The 18,230-nt window shown below is 38.7% G+C and overlaps 1 protein-coding gene across 1 annotated transcript in view; it reads right to left on the bottom strand.

The window, feature by feature from the left end:
* Positions 1-18,230, bottom strand: part of SATB2 (SATB homeobox 2) — a 169,744-nt gene that overhangs the window by 89,983 nt on the left and 61,531 nt on the right. Inside the window, exons 4-5 of the mRNA XM_081052223.1 lie at positions 8,164-8,290; positions 6,675-6,798 (exon numbers count right to left, since the gene is read on the bottom strand). Coding sequence (XP_080908349.1) covers positions 6,675-6,798; positions 8,164-8,290 — 251 coding nt within the window. The remainder of the gene's footprint in view (positions 1-6,674; positions 6,799-8,163; positions 8,291-18,230) is intronic.

Genomic DNA, 18,230 nt, shown 5'->3' on the forward strand with positions numbered 1-18,230 from the left:
CAAATTGAGGGCCCAGAAGCTCCTAATGAAGAAGCAGCTTGTCCGAAGTCAAGCAGCAGCACCACATAGGGACCCTACTACCAGGCCACATTATTCCATGGGCCTCTCAAAAAGGAACACCGATTAATGAAAGGAAGGAAATATTCACCACCACCTCCATCAGCTAGCACAAGCTCAATAGCGGATACTGCAGCCAATTCTTTATACAAAGAAACAAGGTGACAAAAAATATCAGGTCCCTCATATGAGTTAATTAAGAAGGATAGAACCAGAGAAAATAGGGAATCTAAGGGTTAATTTAAAACTTAATAGAAAAAGCAAAACAATAAACATAGGTTAAGAGGATTTGTACATTTAGAAAGACAGAGATCTGAGTATCCCCTCCTTTCCCAAAAAAGAAAGATAAAATAATTAGGTATCTTTGGCCATATTCCCCTTGGCTTAGTGACATTTGTTTGTTTGGACAGCAACATTATATAAGGGTAGCTAAGATGTGCATACATAATACGCTCGCTATAAAAAAGAATATTATAAAACCAAAGCGAAGGGTTACGTGACTGTCAGTGAGAACTCCCTGCCTGAGCAAGAAGGCTGTCGGAAGTGTGGGGGCCGGGGGGTGGGGAACTGGCCTCCCAGGGCCTCCCTTTGCATGTCAGCATGGAGGATAGAGCATGATGTAGGCAATGAGTAATATACGCATTCTTTGTTCATTTTCAGCCTTTTCAATCTGCTTTGTGATATGCTAAATAACATATTGAACATGAGACCATAATGATACTTCAATTAAGCAGGGTAAAGGGAAAAAACTGATTTGGAGGAATTACTTTGTCAAGAAAAATTCATTTAATGTCATTTGGCAGCCTTCCACTATCCCATTCTATCCCTATTTCTGAGCTATACTATCAGAACCAATAGTTGAAAGAAACACTTCTTCTGGGCTTCGGAGTGTGAATAGACGACATCTGAGAGCTTCTCTCCAAAGTAACTGCTGCTGAATGGTTTGCTTATTTGACGGTGGCACCCTCACCAGAGGGCTATAAGGTTTCGAAGAGATTTGTGGGAAAGTGCTAGCACAAGATGTGGGGTCAATGAATGTCAACTCTCTCCCCTCCACGCAATCATTTCATTTGGTCACCACAATCACCCAGTTAGGAATTCTTTTAAAGCTGTCACTTGTGAGCCTCCTTCAACATGAGTTCATAAGGTTGGGCCTCGAACTAAAACATGCTTGCATGAAAATAACTTAAAGGGACAGTTGGCAACTGGTAATACGAGACAGGATGCGTCCTCACTATAATGCATGAATTTAAGAGTAAACGAAACAGACAGTTGGCAACTGGTTAACACAATACTGGGCCAGCAGTTGATCAGCCACTTGTCTGTAGATGAACACACGATCATTTGCTTTTCTACTGACCCAACTGGCTGCTTGATTTCACTGTCCAATGATTTTGGCACATTGTACATAATGATACCCAAATGGACAAGGCTTGCTTAGGATGACAGAAAAAATTATCCTACAGTCCATTACTAAAAAAGACTATTAATTCTATCTCACCATCATACTAGAAATCTAGTAACATTTTCACAGTTCAATAACTTCAGTCAGTCATTTTGTTCCTCAAATATTCGGCAATAAAACCTCAACTTAGGGGCATGGAATTTTAAAAACATATCTACATGCTCAGTGAAAGAAGCCAACACAAAAGTAGAAATATTCTATGATTCTACTTTTGAGCAAATTCAGAGACAGGAAATAGAACAGAGGTGACAACGGGCTGGAGTGGACAGGGGAACGGGAATTATTGCTTCATGGTTACAGACTTTCTATTTGAGGTGATGATGAAAAGTTTTGAAAATAGGGGTGACAGTTGCACAACATTATGAATGTAATTGATGACACTTAACTGTAAACTTAAAAATGGTTAAAAAGATAAACCTCATGTTATGTATATTGTACCACAAAGAAAAAGATGTTTTAAAGCACAGCACATCTGAAGTCACAGAAAACATTAAGGGGGGCGGGGGGTGGGGGCAGAGGAACATTGGAAGGTGCGTGCATTTGCAAATTATTTGTTCTTTCAATGCAATTTTCAGTTAACAAGACTGTCCCTTTAGTCATTTGATCTTCATAATAACACGTGAGGTCAACAAGTTAAACACTGTTAGTTCTCTTACTTTAATGGATCAAAACCCTGAGGACCTTGAGTTTTGTCTTTTAACTCTTCCTCGAGTAAGAAGAAATATGCCACAGAAATACGTGTTCACAATGTCTTCACATTAGAACAGTGAGGGAAGACCATTTCATAAGGGAGACCTGTGCCTGAGGTATGATAAATCAGGCTGCTTGGGGCTGCTGATGTGCCAGAAGGAAGAGGGTAGAAGCGGTGACTCAGGGGGCATCAGAGGGAAAGGAAGAGGCCGTCAGCGTGTAAACACGTTTTGTAAGGTGAAATCAAAAATAAATACACAGACACACAAACACAACCTACACTTTCCAAGCATCTGGCCAGACAGAGAATACCTAAATCATGACTTCCCTTTCTTTAAATATATATGCCGCAGGCTGCAATTGTTGTCCTTTTATGGATATTCCCCCTCTTTTCTTCTGCTTTCAAGGCTGCTCTTTTGAATAATAGGCCACTGGGATGTTCAAGAAAGTGTATACTAGCCACTGAATCATTCTTTTATGCAATTGCCAAATCCGAGTGAGAAAATCCCTAATATGGTTTGGCTTAGGGGTAATAAGGAAGAATTATTTCAAAAACAGACATCTTTAACTCATGAGCTGAGTCTATTTTAAATAGCCCAATCGCCTACCTTTTGAAGTAAACAGTATTGGGTGCTTGACTGTCTTCTTCCTAGATTGAAAGCTCATTCCCTCTCGTTTTCACCACTGTTTCCTCAGCCCATTCTATCCCAAAGTACCGACCTTAATTGGGACTCCAGTAATGCTGGTGGAAAACACTGCTGAATTATTGTTTCACCTTCTTAGAATAAAAAAATGCATTCTTTTTTTCACATTATGTAGGTTAAACTTCAAAAAATGTATGTACCTGTCCTACTACAACCACCAACCAAATGGGTGAGCTTATCTCCACACTGAAATGCAATCTAGCCATGCAATTTAAGTGAGTAATCTGGAATAGTTAAGGGTAATAGCTGTCGGATTAATGCTAGGGTCCACATTACATGCCCATGCTGGCTGAGGACGACTCCAACAAGATGTCCCATAATCACACAACATACCACAAGCCTTAATCAAATCTCTCCCAAATCTAAACAATAGAACTAAGCCCCTGTTTACCTAAAAGTGTGCTGAGCACCCATCAACAATCAAATTATTACGTTCACTGTTTCTAGTTTAAAACATTTTAGAGCTGCCAAGAACACTGTAAAAAGAATAACACTTTATATTTTACAGCATTTTTATATTTAATTCATTAAACACATTAGAGCAATGGTTCTCAACCAAGAGTGATTTTGCTCCCTCCATTTTGGTTGTCACAACTGGGGTGAGGGGAGATGGTGGCAGGCTACTGGCATCTAGTGGGTAGAGGCCAGGGATACTGCTAAACATGCCCCACACAGGACCGCCCCCCACCACAAGGAATTATCCAGCCCAGAAGGTTCATAGGGCCAGGGTTGAGAACTCCTGCATTAGAGCAACAACTACATGGAAGACACGCATTGTGCTGAATGCTGAGAACATGAAGCTAAACAAGAGTTGGCTTCTGCTATTGCGGGCAATCCACTGAGTGACGGCAACCGGCGGATAACACTGACAACAGGCTATGATAAGTGCTGTGACAGAGGTGTGTACAAAAGGCTACTACGAGCAGGAGAAGCAACTACTTCAACCGGGAGGTCAGGGTACTTCACCAGCAGTGACTTTCCAGCTGGAATTTGAAAGATGATTTCATCAAGTAGAAGAGAACAGCGCATGCTAGAGAAACAACACATGCAAAAGCCAGCAAGTGGCAAACTGAAGGACTACAGCATCATCAGCATTGTGGGTAAAGGCTACCAAAGCCAGAGATTAATACGGTACAGCTCCCTGGAGGGCCAGTCTCATGAGGACAGAGGAAGGTTCATAATTTAACGGGTAAGGTAATTTTTATGCCATTTTAAAAAATACCCAAAACACAGGTATACGGAGAATACCTGTGTAGAATATACACAGGAATAGAATATAAACTCTGCATGAATTTTTAAAATAACACAAGAAGCTACTTTGTTAAACTTGAAATACTCAGGGTAGAAGGGTACTAACTAACTAGTTCCTTCCATCTCAGCAATATTTTGATGACATTTAAACGATGACTAGTGTTCCAAATAATTAATTCCACGTGTTTGGAACACAGAGTGGGTGCAGGTAGAGGGAGGAAGGTGGCTCTGGTGGGAAATTAGGCTGGACAGTGTCATCTTGATGATTTTACAGGCAAGGCTATGAAGTCTGTACTTCCTTCAGGCTGGGAGGGGGAGTTACTGGAGCATCACAGACAAGGAAATGGCAAGAGAAAAGTTATGATTCTGGACGACAACATTTTTCAGATGGAGGTGATGGAAGTCTAAACAAGGCAATGACATAAAGAGGGAGATGTGAGATGTGGAGGCAGTGAAATCTATAGGAGTAAACATGAGAGTGCTGGAGAAGAAAGTTTTTAGGTTTGGCAACCAGGAGAGCACGCAATGAGAACAAAAAATGGGGGGAGAAAGGTAAAGACGATCTCATCTGAACTGCAAGACAATCCCCGTGTAAAATACGAGGATACAATCATGCCCAGTTTACAGGTGAGTTTAACAAGGCTCTGAGGATGGCAGGACTTGCCAGGATTGCACAGCTGGTATAAAAGAACTAAGATTAGAGCTCAGGGCTCTCAGCTCCTGATTTGGGTTCTTTCTACTCAAGCTGTGTCTCTAGTCTCTAGTTGTAATCAAACCTGGTCATCAAGATAGATCAGTTTGTACCGAATTTCCATGGGCCTTGAAAGCCCTGGATAAAATTTTGAATTGGTGATATTAAGTTAGGAGCTTGTATACTTCTAGGCAAAGCCCATTTTGACTTCCGTGGGAATCCGAGAGAAAATTAATAGTTACTAATTGTGAAATTCAGGACAAATGATTGAAAGGTTTTTTTCCTAAATTGTTCTTTATCCACTCCCTGTGTATAATCAGAAAGATTCAAAATATTTGTTTTTATTGCTTCATAAATATTCACATTGAAATAAATCAAAATCCTAGCAACAAGCCTTAGCACCTACATACATACCTACAGGCAGATATTGAAATGGCCTGGGTGAAAGCTGTATGGCAAGAGCAGGCACATAATTGATGGTCAAGAAATACTGGGGTCCCTCTCTATCTAGCCACCTACTACTCAGGGGCATGCCTCCTTGACTTTGGGGGAGCAAAAATATTAACAGCACGCTTTGTCTCAGAGGATCAAATTCAAAAACATTCTCCAAGATACTCATTAAAAAAAAAATGTTCACACCAACAATATCATGTCTCAATAATAATAGCAGATACCATGTATGGAGCATCATTGCACACCAGGTACCAGGCCAAAAATTTATGTGATTTATCTCATTTATTCTCATTACATGATTTAGAACTATTACTCTCCTTGTTTTACTTACAAAGAAACAGGCTCATAAAGGCTTGTTAAACTAGGACATCAATCCAAATCTATCTGATTCCAGAAGGCATGCTCTGAACCATTAGGCTTCCTGTTTCTCCCCAACACTCTATCACCCTAGAACACAGCTCAGGGCACATCAAGTCTCTATGGTTCTTGTCACCTTCCCTTGAACTTGACAGACATGTAATTAGCTCATTGTCTTAAATCAAGTGTAGCACTCACACCAGGAAATGGATTTCCATTCATGGCTTTAAATAATGTCAACCTGAGTTCATTTCACAGCATTCCTATATGCCACTGTCCATCGCCACCAAAACATTGTTTCATCATTCAAAAAAGTGGGGCCCTTGCCCATGAACACAAATGGAAAAGGCAGCCTTTACCTCTGCTGTTCCCTCCCTTGATCCTCTCAATCTCTTATTTTTGTGGCTTGTTCTAGTTTATGATCAGTTCATTAAAATGCAGTATCACTTTTCTTCCCCATGCATTTTCTCCTGGTGAGTTCACCACAAAATCTCTACAAATGTATATGATGCAAAGATTATCTCTCTCTGCTAGACAGGGAAAAGGCTCACTAAATAAATAAAGATGGGTTTCACATGGCCGACTCATACCATTGACCAAGTAATGCAATGATTTGGAGCCTTGGCGGTCTGGATTAGGGTCTCAGCCTGTCACTTATCCAGCTGAGTAAATTTAGGCAGGTAAAGTGCTTCTCCCTGGATTTGCTGAGTTGTAAAATGGAGACACTATTATAATATACGTTATAATATAACGTATATTATAATATACGTTAAAAGTTAAAGATTATGAATGTAAAATGTTTTCATATACTCCCATTACATCAAAGCTTTCAATAAGTAATAATTTCTATGCTACAACCAATGCACCACAATCTCCATATTTTTTCCACCTCAAATGTAACGACTGGAAAAATAAAACACAGCTGTCTAAGCAGGTGTGCCCCTCCTCCTAGGTAGTCCACCAGTGGCTTTCCACATGTCCGAGAACCGCTCCTGGAGATACTAACCTGGGAGAGAGGGCATTCTTTGGCTAATGTGCTCTGGTTCATCTCTTTGAGCAGTTCCTTTAAGGCATTGCGGACTGTGGCGTGGTTCCACTGCTCTGCAGGCAAGTCTTCCAACTTTGAACAACTGGAAATGAAAGCGAGCATGAATGACATGCAAACCATAACAAAGGGCCCCCACCGCAGAGGATTATAGGTACAGCAGTCACTCCCAGGTCCTATGTCAGCATTAGGAGAACTGCTCAAGAATGGGATGTAATGTGGGTCCCGATAAGGGAAGGACAACAAAACTGCTTCTCTACAGGACCTTGAGAGAGCCCTAAGGTCACTTTAAGTTGGTTATCATACCAGCCTGCGAAAAAGTCACTTCGTATACGAAGAAACGCTAATTTTTAAAAATAAGATTTCTCTACTCTGCCGATGGAAACAGTTTGGCAGTATGATTATAAACTTCCACAATACAAATGTAATGACTGAACACTCCTAAGGTTAAATATAAAGAAATGTTCCATCAGATTTGTAGCTTAAAGGTCCCCCCTTCACCCTCATAGAAAAATTCAGAGATGTTACTTTCCTAACTAAAAAACAACTTTTAAGAGAAGATACCAAAGCATTCCTAGACAAGGATGGAAATGTTGGTTTAAGTACAAATAAGTGCAAATTCTCCAAAAAAAAAAAAAAAAAGGCAAATTCAAAACTTGTACACCAAAGGACAGTGTTCCTTAAATCACATGACTTGCAGGCATTTTACAATACAAGACTCTGCAGAGAATCTCTACAATCTTTAAAAGAGGCGTAACTTGTCCTGGATGCTGTATCTAAAAAGAAGAAGGAGGAGAAGGGGAAGGAGGAGAAGGAGGGAAGGAAGGAAGGAAGGAAAAAAAGAAGGAAAAAAGGAAGGAAGGAAGGAAGGAAGGGAGGGAGGGAGGGAGGGAGGGAGGGAGGGAGGGAGGGAGGGAGGGAGGAAGGAAGGAAGGAAGGAAAGAAGGGAGAAAGGAAGGAAAGAAGGAAGAAAGGCTTCCCAAAACCTCTACAGACCACCAAAGAGGGAAGAAAAAGAGGTCCAGTGTCAGAGCCTTCTTGGTAAGCCTGCGACACAGGCATAAAACTCATCCCTCACAACACAACCCTGAAATAGCAGAGCTGTTTATTCTTCAAATACTATGTGCTAAGCATTTAACTAAAGGACCCATTAAAATAGGGGGGCTGTGGAAATTTCCCCTTTATGGGCTGCAGATTTTTAATGATTTATCAAGCTTCCCCAAGGTTACCACTTCACTGCTTCTGAAAACAAAACATAAAACAGTTGGAATGTGGACTATAAAGATGCCTGGTGAAGTGCCTGCCCCTCCTTCCCTCCTCTCCTTTTTTTCATGTCATCATCCAATGTCTAGAAATTAACACAGACAGGACGCGCTGATCTCTGCAGTTAGTCTATGATCGACAGAGCTGCTCGGAGAGTAAGGAAGGGCAGATGTTCAGAGACACCCACCTTTGCAATTGGATTTTCAACGTCACAACATGATAGACATCTTGCAGCATGTCGGCCACTGTCGCGTCGGGTGCGTCTGTCACATAACTGAGGGGGAGAGGGTTCCACCTTCCCAGCTTGATTATTCCTGCACGGGGAAGAAAAACATAATAAACACGTATCTGCTATTTATTAAACCTTCCCATTGTTTGTTCAATGTTAAGAAGGTCATTCAATAGTCAACATTCAAGGCCCACTCGGAGATATTTTACAACCCAGTGCAACAGCCTATTTCTTTCTGGCTGACAACTGAGTGAGTTAACTATACAGGAAGATGAGAAGGAAGGGATGAGGTTTAATCCTGGACAATCAGCTCTTTTATGTTTTCCTGTTTCTTAAATTACTTCGAAAACCATAAGGATACTTCCTTCCCCCAAAGTCTTGTTTCACACTCTAACTTACGACTGATGCTAAATATACCGGACTGCTGATTTCATAGACAAAAAAAAAAGAAAAGAAAAGAAAAACAAGCCTTAAGTAAATATAAGATTTGGTTTTGAATTGTACAAGAAAATTCCTGTGTGTGAGCTCAGCACACAGTCACATCCTGACTGTGGTGTGATCCCCAGTGCGAACAGCGTTCGGAGCTGATAAAGCAGTTAGAGTTCACTGCCAGATTCACATTTCCCCAGGCACAGGGTTTTTTCCCCAATAGCACAATCACTGACCACAGATCAAAAGAGAGATGCCTTCAACTTCCTTTATGTATGTATGTATCTTTGTATGTATGTATGTATGTGTTTTGATTCTTCAGCTCTTTTTAGAGTGACAATGGTACCCTTTCCCTGTGGGTTTCCTGCAGCATATGGAAAACACATGACAATGAGAGAATAAAAATCCTGGTCAAAAGTGGGCTACCCAGGGCAGTGATTTTAGGAATAGCCTGGTCACAGGAAGATTCACAGGACAGTGTCAGCAAACATGTGGTGAAAATGCTAACTTATTCATAAGAGGAGCCCATCTTATCTGCGCATATACCCTGTTTCCCCAAAAATAAGACCTAGCCAGACAATCAGCTCTAATGTGTCTTTTGAAGCAAAAATTAATGTAAGACCTGGTATTATATTATGTTATATTATATTGTATTATATTATATTATATTATATTATATTATATTATGTTATATTACATTATATCATATCATATAAGACCCGGTCTTATAGTAAAATAATATTAGTATATTAATTTTTGCTACAAAAGACGCATTAGAGCTCATTGTCTGGCTAGGTCTTATTTTCGGGGAAACACAGCATAACATTGATGAAGAAAAATAAAGATAAACTCACTTCACCAAAAAAAAAAAAAAAACAGAGTAACAAAAATTTTACTTGCATGCTATGAAAAATTCAATAGTCCCCAGAATGTCAAAAATTGTCACACATTAAAAAAAGCAAAAAAAAAAAAAAATAGCATGTTTTAGTGATAGAAAAAAAAATAGCATTTTTATTTTTATTTTTGACAATACAGGTGAATCTCACTACTCTGTTCTTTCAAAAAAAAATTTTTATCATCAGAGAGAAGATACCTATATACCCAAGTGAAATTTAAAAAGCTTCACAAAATGATGCTTTACAGCTAGGGGGTGAGAGTCCAATAATAGCAAATGAACTTTCTGGTCAGGGCATGTCCTGTCCAAGATGAAACAAATGAATGCACAATGCTTGACATAATGCTTGAAAACAGGGAATAAACAGAACAAAAATATTAAAATGATGCACTGTTTCAGTATTAAGATTTAACAATCTGGTGCTGAATATGTTGCAGTATAAATAGTGCCTGGACTCAGATCCAATAAAGTAACACAGCTCTCATTCATAGTACCGTATGTCTCTAGTTCTGGCTCCGTAAGTGAGATTTCACTTGCCAAGAAAAGCTGTTTTCTTGTGGGGATAGTTTTCCTAACATTCTCTCTCATGACAATGAAAAGTGCACAGCACGCCGCGTGCAGTAGTCATGAAATGAACACCCAGGCCCAGTGGCCAGCCACCCACCAGAGGCCGGGCCTGCTGCCTTGCTTCTTTTACTTCTCCTGACATTTGAAAATACTAACAAGATCCCATGCAACATGTCTAACATATTTCCTTCTTTAAAAATCACTCCGCAGTTTTAAATTCCTTTCAAAAATCATTACTATCACAGACCACGAGTTGAGTATAAACTGACCATGTCCCGAAGATATGATATTTTATCATCAGAGATCAGAGGGGGAAAAAAATGAAGTCAGCAATTGTACTATGAGAAGCAAGGAGAAGAAGCCGATTTGGTGGGTCATTTCTGTTACTAAGAATACGAAGGTCATATGAAGCAAATGAGTCCTGCAAACTACAGTGCACAATCCTAGAGTGGATTCATCTACTCTGCTGTGTGTGCCACTGCTCATTCCTTTTTATTGCTGAGTAGCATTGCACTGTAAGAATATACCAAAATGCAGCCCGACACAACAGAATTATCTATGTATGATTTCACTTATATAAAATACAAGAACAGGCAAGACTGATCTATGGGGCTAGAACTCAGAAAACGGTTCCTCTGGAAAACTGTCCCTCTGGATGGCAGGGACAATTGACTGGAAAGGAACATAATGAAATTTTCTTGGTTTGGTTGGTGGCTGCATGGATATAAAAATTGTCAAAATTCATAAAACTAAACACTTAATATGTATATATTTTATTGTCTGCAAATTATACCTCAAAAAAAAGTGAAGGGAAGGAATCTCTACAGGTAATGATAGACAAATAACTGTACTGAAAATAATAATCTCCATTTAATAAACTCTCTCCCCACCTTGATAAGCCAGAGGAGACATGTTTGGGCTGGAATTAGACACAAACAGGTGTCTTCACAACACTTAATACATCTACCGAGAGCAGCTGCTACAGGTTGGTTTCTACCTCTTGGAAGAGAGCTGTTGACGGATACTATTTTCAGGCAAGGGGGAGTGGCGTGTGCTTTCTCTTTTTTTTGCACCCTACTGACTAACCTGCACAAACCTAACAGCCATGTCCTCTTGCACTTGTACCAGGTGCAAGAGCTGCTAGGACAGCTACGTCCAGAAGGCTACTCTCCTCTAGCCAGGCAGGAACTTGCAATAACTCTTTGTAATAAGACTTCTCTCCAAACAGGGTTTCTGTCTAATGTATTAACCCTCTGGAAATACATTCCTTAGATACAGTCCTGCTTCTCTGACATAAAATACACAAAACGATTACTTGGGCTAGGAGTCAAGTGTTCGTTGAGGAAATCCAATTGGGAAGCAGTATACCTTAGTGACTAAGAATGCAGGCTTCCAAGTCAAATTGCCTCCGTTGACATCCTGGCTTCTCCAGTTACTAACGACATAGCCTTAGCAAGTTACTCACTTTCCCCACACCTCAATCCTCTCATCTGTAAACCGGAACAACGAAAGTACCACAGGAATATAAGACAGATTCAGTGTAAAGCCTTTAGCACAGCGCCTGGATATAATTAACCTCAAAATGTATTTACTGTCATTATCTAGACATTTTTAATACTTCTTGAAAGGAAGATATAGTCCATTTATTTCAAAAATCCTGACTTAAGGATTACTGGTGACCTCATTCTTGCTCAATCTTTCATTTGGTCATGTGCCTGTAGAAGGTGCTCCTTATTACTATCACAAAGGAAGACTGTGTATCAATTACGTCCGTCCCGCCATTCCCCCAGCACCCTCTTCATTCCTCCCATCCTTGCTCCTCAGGGCCTCCTTTCCTTTTCCCTACGAGTAGATTCAGATTGCCCCTACTTTCACAACAGCATTACAGCCTCTTTCCCCTCAGTCCCTCATTTTCTGCACAACCAAATGTATTGAAGGTGCATCTCCAGTTTCTCCCGTAGATACCTCATTTCAACACTTTCTAGGAGGAAATGGAGGCTCAGAAGGGTTGGGTTAACTGGAATAATGTCACTAGGAAGTAACAGAGCCCAGGCTCACCACGATATTGCTCTTCTGAGTGTCCTATAAGTCACACAAGTTCATGTGTGAGGCACATCAGAAGAAAAGACTGGAAGAGAATTGGTTCCAAGTTTGGAAGGCCTTGCATGCCTGACTTAGTAGCACATGGTATCAGTCAGCGGCCTGGAGTCAGAGGTGAGTTTATGTCCAGCCTCATCTGCTTTGAGCTGTGAGACTCTGAATAGGTTGTTTAGTTTCTCTGAGCCTCAGTTTTCCTTATCTGTACAATGGGGATAATAACAATGCCTACCTTTAAGGTTGTCATGAGGCTTTAAATGAAAATGAGAATTTAGCACTGGGATTGGCACACAGTAAGTGCTCAGTAAACATTAGGGGGAAATAGATCCTTGAAAGTTTTTGAGTGTAGATGTAATCTAGGAAAATTAATCTATACTGAAATACAGGTGGATTAAAAGACTGAAGCATTTTGAGGAGAGAAAAAAGATCCGAAATAATACACATAGATGTGTCTAATTACAACCATAACAGCTTCTTCCTGTCTCCCTCGAAAGAGAGATACAGACCCCACCAAATGCTTCAGTGCAATAAGGAGGACAAAGAAGAAAGAACAACAGGCTATGTGCCCACAGGGGATATCTGACTCACAGAGACGGAGAAATCGCAATAAAAATGGCATAACTATAAATATACATATATTATTTCTAGTGTTCATGCTCTATGAGTAGGTTTTATAACCCCAATCAGAAAAATGAGAAAAACTAATTATGATTAAATTAGATAGTACTACATTCACATACATGCATGTGTGTGTGCACAAGTGTACACATACACACACACAGCCATACCTCGATCCCAAGGACATAGTAAATATCAGTTCCCATTTCTTCTCTGAATACATATCACACTCTCATTCTGTCTGAAATATTGATCCCAAATATTCACTTCTATAAATCACACATTCTTCAAACTCTACCGCGAGAATAATTTTACCCTGATCCACACAACTTGAAGCAGTCCTTCCGCTACACAGTTGCACAGTAAATATTCTTGGTCAGTATGTGTATCTTAAAAGGCACTTACTTTATCACAATATCCTTTTAGGTTATTTTATAGTTTGCAAAGTGCTTTTTGTTTTGTTTTGTTTTGTTTTTCAAACCATTAGTTCATCCTCATGAGAACAGCAAGGGGTCAGCATTCTAAGCGGAAGTGAGTTGAAGATCAGAAAAGACTTTTCAAAGACATTAGGGGGTTACAGTCAGGACCAGACCTTAGGTTTCATCTGACAAGTTTTCTAACTACTGGACCAATAATCCCCTTTACACTCAGCTCTACCCATACACCAATGCCCAACCACAAGATGAGCCCCCAGAGGCCAGGGCCAGAGCTCATTCAGTCACATCAGGCAGGGTTTTGACATTTAAGGTTAAACAAAGGAACAAATAAGGCCACTGAACAAACAGGTGACAGGCCCAGAAAAGCCAGCTATATATACTTGGAACTTTTCTGGAAAAAAACTGTCTCCCATAACAGTGCCATTTCAGAAATAAACATTGTTTCCTAAGTCATCTTTCCTATTTCCAAGGAATTTATCATCTGCAAACATTTAGAAAATGCCTGGTGTTGAGGACTATTACAGATGCAGTTTCAAGGTCTTTGAGTCACAAATTACGGGCCTTTATTTTAGGGTTGAAATTCATACAAATGTTAACATGATTGAATTGAACACAATATAAATATAATTGTTTATATCCAAACAAATCTGTTCACTAAAATACAGAGAACCAATCCACTCTTTGTGTAATGCCTTTAGACCAAATAACAAAATGCAATTGTAGGTAAATTTCCCATTAGTGACATAAAATTAGGTTGGGAATGAAGGCAATCTTTGTCTAAAATTAAAAAGATGCAATAATGGAAACAAGTTTTTTACTCTCTCAATGCAGTATTCTGTCAGAGTCAAAGAGTTCACATTTCACAAAAAGAAATATCAATAGTTTTTGTGTTGTTATGTTTTTGTTATTTTTATCAGTTTGTAATCTATTGCAGAGAAATCAAATAGTCTTCTCAGTAGATACATAATTCATACCATTAGTATTATTTACCTTTAACTATGTAAAAACAAGAGCAGTAATAATACACATTTTAGTTCAACAGTATTTGAGTCAAGTTTTTAGGAAGTTGATCTCTTCTGAGGATAAAATAAAATGTGATCATAATACAACATAATCAATAGAACATCAGAAGGGTTTGTATTAAGCAATAATCATTCATTCATTCAACCAATTTTTCTTTGGTACCTACAGCATAGGTCACTAAGATGCAGAGATAACAATACACAATATCCCCATAATTATGAAGCTCACAATTGAGAAGCTTATTATTGCTAAACACATAGCTAAGTGAAACCACTCTTAAAATAAGCCAAAATGATGGCATTTATCCCCTGTACCTCAAATATGAGAAATATTTACTTCATGAAGTCCTGCAACAGAGAGCTTGTAAAGTACACAAAAATAATTCTCACAGTTTGCAGTGGCGTGTAGATAAATGGTGATAAAACAGATATATGTTGAGTATATTGTAGAATGCAGCCCACAAATCAATCTGTGAGACAAAAATAGGAACCCACCAAAGATATCAGCAGTGTTCTTACAATGCATCTCAATGAATAATTTTATTTTATTCCAGGTGCATTTTAATATTAATTTTCAAAACAAAGTGAAAACTCAGCCAGGGGGAAAAAAAATGAGACATTAGCTTTAATATCCAAAGGCTGGGGTTTTATAACTCATAACTCCTTGGAAAAGATCTCAGCAAAAGAGTATCAATAAAAAAACCCAGCCTCAAAGTAACTAAGCCTTGGGGCTTCTAGTTCATGGTATTATTTCCATAATACACCAACTGCTGATGAGGCCCATTGTAAAAATAGGAGAACTCATGACATTGATCGCATCTGTTTATCCTCCTCAGAGTAGTCGTGTCCCTATGCTATAGCATATAATTTTCTGTTGTTCAGCTATGCTTTGTTAAAGAAATTAAAAACTGTCTGTCCTATATAACAAGAACATAGAATTATTTACCCATAAATCACTTCATGGGAAATCACTACCCGGCAGTATATAATAACTCAGCCTGTTTCAAACCTGTGGCTGACTGTGGTATATCATCAAATCGTAGAGCACAGAAGCATAAATTGTAGTTATTGTTAAACCTGTGGTGGGAATGACTTTTCAATGAGGAAAGGGGGAAAAAAGAAAAAGCAAAAATGATTTTTAATGCACAGCTTAGCAGTGGCCCCAATACAACTTACTGCAACTCCTCTATACCTTCTGCTTTGATTTTAAAGACTATATTTCAAATATCTTGCATTGGGGTAAAAGTAAGTGGAAAACGAAATAGCATTCTTCTGGCATTTTACATTATTCTAGTGCCACTATAACTTACACAAATTAATGCAACCTCACAACACACTTGTCTGGGAACCTACAATACACTTAATCCTGTATTTATAACAATACAAAAGAAAACACCAGACAATAATAAATAATTCAGTGATTCAGAATTAATGTTGAGGCTATATTGTTACATAGATTATCTAAAAAATCAACACACACACACCATCCCCACAGACAGCAACTCTCTATCTCCATCAGTGCAGGTATTATTGACAAACACAAACAAGGTGGTTTTTCTCACTTTTTAAGAAATTAACTTTTTTACTCTTAAGTCCGATCTGTATCTTTCAGGGGAAATTATCATCAGGAACATTATTAGTAATAAAAAGCTGAAATACGAATTCAGAGCACTTTCTGAATAAACTATAATGATATACAGCTGTCTATCAATCTTTTTTTGAGCTGACTATCCTCTTATGCTACAGAAACATTCTACTTAAAAAATATATACAGTACCATTTGGTGTCTTGTAATTCTACACATGGTTTTTGCATTTTGCAGCACAAAGATTTTTGTCTCATGTAATAGATGCTGCTTCACATTTGGGAAACGTTATGTTATAACCCTGACTTTTATTAGATTATTTAATATAAGCACTAAATAACTAGACTAAATTAATAAAGGCCCTATTGGAAAAAAAAAAAGAGAGAGAGAGAGAGAGAGAGAGAGAGAGAGAGAACAGAATTATTCCACAAATTAAATAAAACTTTCTGAAGTTGTTATTTTAGAAACCTTTATTTAATTTTCAAAATTCCTAGTCTTCTGAAAAACAGCCAAAATATTGGTCAGGATATTAAAAAAATATGGTTGGTCTTTAATTATTTATTTCATAAAGAGTGCCACTTAAAACTTACATAGGGGAATTACATGGGGGGAATAAGACAAATGAAAAATAAAAGTGTTATGATAAATTATTTGGGATCGGTTCTAAGTTCCTGTCACTGGTTAAAAATTATTTCATCTGGCATGTATTTTCTTATTATTGTTCTCAGTTTAATCATTATCTAAAAAAATTTGGAATTAAACGATTAATTGTGGCAGGTAACACAACCAAACTTCTCTTTTTTTCCTCTTTTCTTTTCAGGAATACATTTGCATAAAGAGATTTCCCTCTAGCCTTTATCCCCCTAAAATATTTTCAATCAAAGACACGGGGCGGGGGGGGGGGGGGGGGGGAGAGTCCTATTCTTTTACATAGATTTCACTATATTCTAGCAGATGCTGTTCATGACTTACGTTTAGCCAGTGTTTCTGCATATCCTCTGGGGTAAGAATTATCACTAAAGATCTACAAATACAGTTGCTGCACATAGTTCTCATCCTAATTAATGACATGTATTCTTTTCAGATGAGGATTCAAATGTTGCACCAAGTTTTCCTGAGGACCTAGCACTCCACATACTTGACCACTGGCCTCAGCAGCCTTGGAAACCCTGTCAACTACATGCTGCCAGTTATACATTCCAGAATTGTCCTTTAGGCATATTCTGTTTCCTATAATTTAAGGTTACATAATATCTGATCTTAAGGGCAATATTACGATGGCATGTTGATTATCAAAGAAAATGTCGCCATGCAACATGAAGGTGAAAAGCATCCCCATTTATGTTGTACATTTTCATTCATGTTTCAACTAACCTGATTTCACAGTAATTTGTTAAGAAACTACAAGACATGGAAGCAAATATGGGTGTAACTATTACAAAATGGCAATTGCTTTTGGTGTGGAGGGTTTTCATTTTGTTTACTTTGTAGTTTTGGTTCCTTCAAGAACATTTTAATAATGGTTACTTTCCGTACATCTTCATATACACTATTAAATCTAATAATTTACATGGTTTTCAGGTTTCAGATATTTACATTCAAACAAATCTGACAGTTCCTTGGTTTCCATTATTTTTTGGAAATGTCATATTTAAAGGCAGCAAGCCAAATGTGTAAATACGGCATTACAGTTTTAGTGCCTATAATAAGGAAGCCATGGGCCAATACATAGGAGGTATTCTCTCATTAGGCAAATATTTCTTGAATCAAACTGAAGGTAGATCTACAGTCCCTACATATACAGTGATAAGTAACGACCGTGGTCTATTTGAGACACCTTAAATATTCATCCCTGTCACAAAAGTGTCATCTGAATCCATGGGCAACTGTGGTAGAGACAAAAGGATTATTCCTGAAAGACTATCTAGTTACCCAGTGGTAGCTGGGCTAAACGGTTAGAGACAGGGGAAGGATTCCTTTTCTCTCCATTCTTAGGAATTTGCAGCCTAGTAAGGATGGTGCTGTTGAGAGTGGTCCTATTAAGTGAATGGGTTCCAAGTTCATCCCGAGAGCAACTGGACACCTCACCCCTGGCTTCTGGAACAAAAGCTCCAGGGGTGGATCCCATGAGATGCTGAGGATGGGCCAAGTGTGAGAAGCACTGCGCAGGCTGCCCAGTAAAAATAAGGACCTGTAGCATGGAGAAGACTGATCTACTAACACTCCTCAAAAGAAGGCCAGGCGATCAAAAGATTCCCAGTTCCTTTTTTCCCAACTCACCAGCAAATATTCTCACTACTGTCAAGTAGGTAAGTGAAGGGAAAGGAGAAAGTTATTGCATGTGAGAGGGAAAATGGAGTTTGAAGTGCATTGTC

This window comes from Rhinolophus hipposideros (assembly GCF_964194185.1).
Source record: "Rhinolophus hipposideros genome assembly, chromosome: 6".
Taxonomy (NCBI): Eukaryota; Metazoa; Chordata; class Mammalia; order Chiroptera; family Rhinolophidae; genus Rhinolophus; species Rhinolophus hipposideros.